The following is a 7,808-nucleotide window of genomic DNA, read 5'->3' as shown; positions in this document are numbered from 1 at the left end:
CCCAAGACCCACCATGCTCTATGCCGTGCAGAGTCCTGGGCAGATTATGTTGACATTCTGAGGAGAACACATGGCCAGCCCCTGGAACATGGCCCAGGTTGGACCCCCACACCTTCGTAGGTACAGACCCAGCAACCCATCCTCTTCCCTTTAGTGGAGTCAGAAGGGCCTTCAAGGGGCTGGAGGTGTCCCTGAAATAGAGCTCTGAAGGCTATCATTCTAGAACACAGGCAGGCTCATTGTCAATTTGCTGAGGTCCTGGCCCTTTCTTTCGCTCCCAGGATCCTGGATAAGTAAAGTTTGTAGGGTAGGAGTGGGGGTGAGGGGGTAGCAATGACTCCAGGGTGTTCTGAAGTCTCTGTAACTATTAAGTGTTTAGCCAAGCATGTGATATGCACAATGCCATGCAGGGGATGGAAGGCTATGTTCCCATTTTTATTGATGGGGACCTTAAGTGCCCCTGCCAAGGGCAGTGATGTACTCAGAGCCCAGATTAGCAGGAAGCACGACTTATTCCATCTAAGATAGAGAGTGCGAGCTCTCCTGGACTCAGCTGATCTGAGCGCGCACCTGGGTTGCCTCATGTCCTGGTTCTACACTAGCAGCCTTCAAAGAGGCCGTCCCCTGGAAGAGTGGCTGGTCACAGCAAGGGAGCAGATGAGAAATGTGATTGCTGTGGCTGTGGTTTCCCTGCTTCTGGGTATCTGCTTTCATGCTTGCTAGGCATCCATACTGATAATATGTGGAAAGGCTTTGATAAACCTAGTATGGATCCTTAGGGCAACTGAGATCTCAAAGGCCAAGGTGAGACAGTGTCTCCTGCCTTCTCCGCAGGAAGCCCTCATCCCCGAGATGAAGTGGAGGAAAGTGTGCCCCGCCTCCAGGTCCGTGTCTCTCCCAGATAGCATCCCTTGTATCTCTCGGGCATCCATGGAATCCACGGACAGCTTCTTCCCCTCCAGGGAGCCTCTGGGGTCTGGTGAGTTCAGTGTGCTTGTCCATGGCACCTGCTTGCAAAAACAAGCTTTTCTGTCCTCCCACTTCTGTGCAAAGAGATCATCACAGCTAGGAGGGTTTCTGAGGGCAGTTTCTTTCTTTCTGCAAATCCATGACGGAAAGCCGAGAGCTCAAGTGGCTTCAGAGAACAGGGGTTGGCAGTGGGCTGGGGACTTGTCTTCTGCCCCAGGAAGATGCCGAATGCTGTCCTTTTGCAGAGATCTCCGACTGTGAGGAGGAGAAGCTGGAGGAGGGGCCCATGAGCAACCGGGAGCTCAAGCTCTGGGATTACCCGCTCCTGAAGGTCTTCTTTGTGCTGTAGGTGACTGGAGAGTGGGGGTGGGGGGACAGACCTGACTCAATCTGCCTGGGTGTATGGGTGTTTAAAGCCGGTGCCTTGGTGTGTGGGGAAGTCAGTGTCCAGAGTGAGGGAGAAGGTTCTGAGTCAGCTGTAAGCTCCTGGGTGGTGGGGGTGGCCATGCAACAGCCCCTTCTGGAGCAAGATAAAGTATCTCTGGTTTTCATTCCTTCAAACTTGTAATTTAGGGTTAAGGCTGTAGGGAAGGGGAAATATTTGAAACTATTGAAGAAAGAAAAAGTTGTAGAGGATTGGGGAGGGAGGGGTCTGCAAAGTCTGAGAGGCCCATCAGCTAGACCAGGGGAGGGCCATAGCCTTCCCACCGCCTACCACTGGGGTGTTTTCTGGGACACCAGGCTTGTCTGTCATTCGGCCTAAGAGCTAGTAGAGCAGTGAGCTTGGTGGGATGTTTTATGAACAGCTAGCCAGCCTCTGATTCCCTTGCCTTACCTCGGCACCTTCCTCTGGGTCTGCTGGCAGGGTTTTGACTGTCAACCTCAGCATTTGCCTGGGGGAAGGGCTACCACCTGGGGGGGTAATCTTAGTGGCCTCACAGGGCAGGTGTGGGACCAAGGTGGCTGGTTAGAGGGAAAGTGGGCTCTGCTGAAGGACCCAGAACTCCTGTGGGGCTTCAGGGACACTTTCATGGGGATGAGTCTCAGGACCCCCTTGTGGCCTCTGGGAAGAAAGAGGCCCAGGTCCGAACGAAGCTGTACGCAAAGGGTTCTTCAACTCCTCCAGTTGAAGGAACTAGCTTAGTCCCACTCCTATGTTTGGTGATCCTGTAGAAATGCCCCCTTTCTAGAAGAGAGACTCACCTCCTCCCTACCCCTTTTTCTCCAGGATCTGCTTCTTGGTCATGTCTTCATCCTACCTGGCGTTCCGCATCTCCCAGCTAGAACAGCAATTATGTTCCCTGAATTGGGGCGGCTCGGTCCCTGGGCACAGGTGATGCCCCTTCTCTTTCTCATGCTTCTGGGATTGAGGGTGAAGGACAGGAGCTAACACCCATGGCCAGGCTCCTTGCTAGTCTGGCTGGCCTTGGCCTTGCCCTTGAGCTGGTTTGTTGGCCCTCAGCGAGGTTGGGCAGGGTATGCAGGGTACACAGACCCCACCTTGACCTGCCCTCATGGGTGGACCCACTAACTTGTCTGTCTGTCTTCTAGGCCCTTTGTCTGACCTGTGTGCCATCTATTCTGTGTGCAGGTAACAGCCACTTGGCCTTTGACCCCAATCCTCCAAGAGGAATGCTCTGGGTGCTAAGGTGCCACCATCGAAGCCCTTGGTTTGTGCTGCCGCTGCGTTGAGACCGAGTCAGGAAGAAAATATTGCAGAATCCTTCTCCTCCCCGGAGCTCTTCTCCCTCCTTATTTAAATGAGTGGTCTGAAGTACCTGTTTACAAAACTCCTGCAATTTTGGGACTGAGATGGAAAGCCAAGTTTCTGGAAATAGACAAGGAGTTCTGTACACTAAGCTTTAGCAGCCACTTATGTGAAAAAAATTTTTTTAACTTGCTCCTTGGAAACAGTTCTGACACACAGGTAGAGCATTTGGGACCACTGCAAGGGACAAAGGCCATGCTTTGATACTAAGCACATGGCCCACGCCAGTGGTGGGACAGCGGCCAGAGCCCAACTTGGCAGTGTGGGCTCCACTCTCTTCCAGCATATTGTGCTTTCACTAGGACCCCCGAGAGTTCCTGTTCTGGGGCCCAAAGCGTTTCTCTGCAGGTGGCCAGGGGCCCATGCAGGGCAAACTGGAGGCAGTGAGGTGAGCTCTGAGTGAGGAGAGGAGGTCTGTGGCCAGGATTCTAGCCAGGGGCGTGTTCATGGTCTGTGCAGAGGCTCCATTCTGGCCCCTCTTGAGGAGGCGGGCTCAATCTGGGACCTCACGACTTGCAGCAGGGGAGAATGGCAGCGGCTGTGCAGAGAACAGAGGGCCAGCCTTCTGTGTCCTCAGTTGCTGTTTCCTGGTGAGACGGGGGGGCGGAGCTTTTTTGATCACTGTGGTCACAGACCAGGTACTCGATCTTCCCCTGGTGTGCTCAAACATTTCCAAGGTGCCCCATGTGGGAGGTGGGGGATGGGAGGGTAGTGCTGTGACTGGAGGTCTGCCCTTGTACTCCCTGCTTCACTGCCTGGATTTTGGACGTGGCCAACGGCAGCCCGATGGGCTTGATGGTGTTGGGCCACCACAGGGCAGAGCTCACTATGTCAGCTGCAGGCCATGCAGGAGGGTCCTCCACACCTTGGGCTCTGTTCTCCATGAGTAAAATGGAGGTGTCCAAGCTGGGCCGGTGACTGCAGGGACCAGGCCAGGGGCGTCTGTCTGATATCTTTGGAAGCAAGAGAGGTAGAAGACAGGAAGAAGGGACATGGTGGCTTTGCCTTAGAGACTCCTCCTCCTCTGACAATGTCTCCTCAATGCTACAAAACTTCTGTGCTTTAAAACTCTCCTGGGACTCCGATCTGCCAAGACAGTGTCTTTGGAGGTGCTGGAAAGGCCTTAGTGAGGAGGCCAGACATATCAGGGAAAGTCACTGGTGATGGGTGGGTGGGGTCAGAAATAGCCACTTTTTCCCTCTTCAGACACCTGAGAAGTTAACTGGTGGGGGTGGGGGTGGGGGTGCGGGTATCCTGGTGGAAATTATTTACTGTGGAGTGTGACTGTCCTGTTTATGACAAACCCAGATGAAGTCTGGAGGGACTGACAGGAGGTGATAACTTCCTAAACTCAGGCTGGAGGTCTCTCCATCCCAGGCTCTAGGATCGGGCTCAGAGCCTGGCCTTGAGGGATACTTTCACTCAAGATGTATGTCTCAGGTACAACTCACGGCTCCATTCTCCCTGCAGCACCACGCTGGATGCATGCCCGTCCTATTTTAGGAACCAGATCCTTGTTTTCAGGGAAATAATCCTACTTGCCCCAATGCCTCCCCTCCCTGGTCCTTGCTGAAGGGCAGGGAGAACAGGTCCATTCTCTGAACCTTGCTGGGTTGAGCCAGAGGTCATAAGAGGTGCCAAGTCATGGGTGGCTATGCCAACATGATGGTGAACCTAGCCTCCAGTCTCCATGCCCCGGGCTCAGAGAGGGCAAGAAGCGTGCAGAAGGGTAGGTGGCTGTGGAGGCCCTCTTGGGGCCCAGAGCTTTGAGTGACTGCAGTGTGCCTGTCCCTCTGGAGGGCCCTCTGTTTCTTCCTTCTGTTCCCCAGCCTGTTCCTTTGGCCAGGGTGCCTTCTGTTGTGCTCAGTTATAAACCATGTGTATTTATGCAGACCTGCTTGCATTGGCAGATGCTTCTCTAATTCCTTGAGAATTTGGTTCAATTGTCTTTCAGTTGTTCCACTATGGCATTAAACGTTGAAAATGTTTTAAAATAAAAATCTGATTTTTCTAATCCTGTGGTATGGAAAGTTCATTTTTTAGGTTTAGATTACTCACTAAAGGTACTCTTACTGACGTATTTGGCACCAAGGAGACTGACGGGGCCCAAGTCATTCCCAGAATCCCAAGCACTCTGCAGATCTCATGGGACTTTAGCTGAGATGACTCACACGGCAGGCATAAGGGATGGTTCAGATGGCCACAGCACACAGCACAGCGTCCTGCCTTGGCTGGGTGGACACTGAGAATGCTTCCCCATTTCTGCTGGGCACTCCAAAGCAAGGTCTGTGGGTCAAACAGTACTGTGCTCCTGACTCAGGAATTAAACTCAGAGCGAGGAAACTCCTGTGTCCTTTTCTATGATATCAAGCCCAGATTTCGGGGGTTAAAGTCCAATTTGGGAGACTTCCCTCGTCTCCAGTGGTTAAGAATCTGCTTGCCAATGAAGAAGACACCAGTTTGATCTGTGGTCCAGGAAGATCCTACATGCCGCAGAGCTACTAAGCCTATGCATCATAACTTCTGAAGCCCAAGTGCGCTTAGGGCCTGTGCTTTGCAGCAAGAGATGACACTGCAATGAGAAGCCCGCACACGGCAAGGAAGAGTGGCCCCCGCGCGCAGCAACTAGAGAAAGCCCGTGTGCAGCAGTGAAGACCCAGCAGGGCCCCAAATAAATATTAAAAAAAGTCCAATTTGGGCCACCTCACCTTTCTTTCTCCTTGGGAGGCACCCCTCCAGTAGTGATCTGTTCCTTCAGTAAATACTGAGCCCAGATTCTGAGCTAGTGCCAAGGACAGAGCAGTGGTCAGTCAGGCAGTATCGCTGCGTCCCCTGTGGCACTTGCATTCCACATAAACGTAAGTTCCAGGTAAATCATGAACAAACAAGGTAATTGCAGATTCTGATTATGTTCCATGAAGGAAAGAGACTGATATGAGATACAGGGAAAAGGGAGATGGCTTTAGATGAGTGGTCAAGAAATGTTCTCTGAGGTGAGATTTAAGTTGCTGCTTTGCTTCAGGGATGCGGAGCCAGTCATGAAAAGAGCTGGGGAAAGAATGTTCCTGGCAAAGGGTTGGTAACTGTGAAAGGTAGGAAAGAAGGCATGTGTCTCTGAGGAATGGAGACCATCTGCATGAATCTGGAATACGAGTCAATGGGAGACTGACATGAAAAGAGGTTGGAGAGGTCAACTCAGTGACAACAAAACAACCTATTTAAAAGTTGATAAAGGACCTGAATAGACATTTCAACATCACTGTCACTAGGAAAAAGCAAATCAAAACCACAATTAGATACCACTTCATATCCATTAGGATGGCTACTAGCAAAGAAAACAAGAGTCCCTAAAAGCATTAGTGAGGATGAGGAGAAACTGGAGCCCTTATGCACTGTTGATAGGAGGGCAAAAGGGTGCAGCCACCGTGGCACACAGTATAGCAGTTCTTCAAAAAACTAAAAGCAGAATCACCCTCTGATCCAGAAATCCCATTTCTGCATGTATACCCACGAGAATTAAAAACAAGAGCTTGAAGAGCTATCTGTACACCCATGTTCATAGCAGTGTTCTTCACAATAAACCAAAAGGTGGAAGCAGCCCAAGTGGCTATTGACAGGTGAATGGATAAACAAAATGTGGGACAGACATGTATTATTCAGCCTTCCAAAGGAAGAAAGTCTTGACATGCACTACAACATGGATGAACCTTGAGGACACTATGCTTAGTGAAGTCAATCACAGAAAGACAAGTACTGTATGATTCTACTTGTATGAGGTACGTGTGGCAGTCCAGTTCACAGAAACAGGAAGCTGAATGGTGGTTGCCAGGATCTACGGGGAAGGGAAATGGGAGTTACTGTTTAATGTGTATAGAGTTTCAGTTATGCAAGATAAACAGAATTCTCGAGATGGTGATGACTGTTACACAACAATGTGAGTGTGAAACTTAAAAATGATTAAGATGATAAATTTTACGTGTATTTTACCACCATAAAAAAAAAAATTGGAGGTTGGAGAGGTAGGCAGAAGGGAATTGCGATCTTATACATTCATGGGTATGGCAGCTCAGGTCTGAAAATGTGGAGCTGGTAGAGTCAGTGGCTACTGAAACCAAGGGCTTTCTTTTGCTAGAGGAAGTAAACCTGTGGATGCAATGTGCAGAAAAATATGGCTGAATCTCTGTATGTGATCATACACCTCCTTTTCACTATTTCCGGGGAGGAGTTCATAGCATCATCACAGTCGGGGGCATATAATCTTATATTTTTGGAGTTGGGCTAGCTTTATAAGGGAGAAACAACTGCCTTAAACTTGGACAAATGGAGGGAGATATATGTATATATATTATGTGGGAACCTCAGTTTGCATCATGGGCTTTAGTCAGATCAGAGAGAATCGTGGGAGTAGGCAGGAGTTCTTGTGAACAAGGCATTCAGGAGCGAGGAGGGCTCTGGGACAACTGCATCCCACCAGAGATATCCTGGGACTAAGAAAGTGCCCTCACTCCCACTCCTAAGTGCCCATCCAGCCAGTCCTGGCTGTCTCATCTGGTGGCCGTGATGTCAGGACTCCTATCGAGCTAGGTGAGGTCGTAACCCTGTGCTGCTCCTCTCTCCTAGGAGCTGGACCACAGACTCAGGGCATCCTAGAGTACCGAAGCTCGCCTGTCAGCCACAGGCTGGGCCAGGTCAGTTTCCTAGGTGGATCTCGCCCTGAGGGTGCTGAGAGGCCACTGGGCCACTAGGTGGCAGCAAAGTCCACCAGGAACTGGAACCAAAGTGCGAGGGACAGACTTCGCTCTTCTCTTTCAAAGGACCCCTGCTGTCCCCAGGCCCTGACAGTGGCAGGAGGGAAGCTGGGCAGGCTCCTGTGGCCGTGTTTCCCTGCCCGCTCTGGTCCTTTCTTTCCTCTCTCCTCTTCTTTCATACCTGGGCAAAGGCCTGAGGTGATTGAGAGGAAAGCATTCCTGAGGGCTCTGCGGGTCAGAGGTCAGGTCAGTTCGAAGGCAGAAGTGGCCGGGGTGAAGAACAAGTGTAGGGTGTGTGTGTGTGTGTGTGGGTGTGTGTGTGT

General features: G+C 51.1%; 1 protein-coding gene across 2 annotated transcripts; it reads left to right on the top strand.

Moving 5' to 3' along the window:
- The first annotated feature begins 101 nt into the window (after positions 1-101).
- LOC104982789 (GRAM domain-containing protein 2-like) lies at positions 102-4,990 on the top strand. 2 transcript variants are annotated; one of them, XM_010832257.1, is made up of 5 exons: positions 102-120; positions 835-979; positions 1,215-1,314; positions 2,198-2,302; positions 2,561-4,990. In XM_010832257.1, exons 2-5 carry the CDS (start codon positions 853-855, stop codon positions 2,562-2,564), a joined length of 336 nt encoding a protein of 111 aa, XP_010830559.1. In that variant the 5' UTR covers positions 102-120; positions 835-852; the 3' UTR covers positions 2,565-4,990. The 2 variants fall into 2 exon arrangements, with proteins under 2 accessions (XP_010830559.1, XP_010830552.1); XM_010832250.1 differs by lacking the exon at positions 102-120 and having other exon boundaries at positions 657-979; positions 2,561-4,989.
- The last annotated feature ends 2,818 nt before the right edge of the window (positions 4,991-7,808 follow it).

Source organism: Bison bison, unplaced genomic scaffold, assembly GCF_000754665.1.
Source record: "Bison bison bison isolate TAMUID 2011002044 unplaced genomic scaffold, Bison_UMD1.0 scf7180017620661, whole genome shotgun sequence".
In the NCBI taxonomy this organism is placed as follows: domain Eukaryota; kingdom Metazoa; phylum Chordata; class Mammalia; order Artiodactyla; family Bovidae; genus Bison; species Bison bison.
This window is presented reverse-complemented; position numbering and strand designations above follow the sequence as displayed.

Coding starts and splice junctions, on each gene's coding strand:
- LOC104982789 (XM_010832257.1), top strand. CDS start 853: ATGAAGTGGAGGAAAGTGTGCCCCGCCTCCAGGTCCGTGTCTCTCCCA. Junction 980..1,214: donor CAGGGAGCCTCTGGGGTCTG/GTGAGTTCAGTG, acceptor GTCCTTTTGCAG/AGATCTCCGACTGTGAGGAG. Junction 1,315..2,197: donor CTGAAGGTCTTCTTTGTGCT/GTAGGTGACTGG, acceptor CTTTTTCTCCAG/GATCTGCTTCTTGGTCATGT.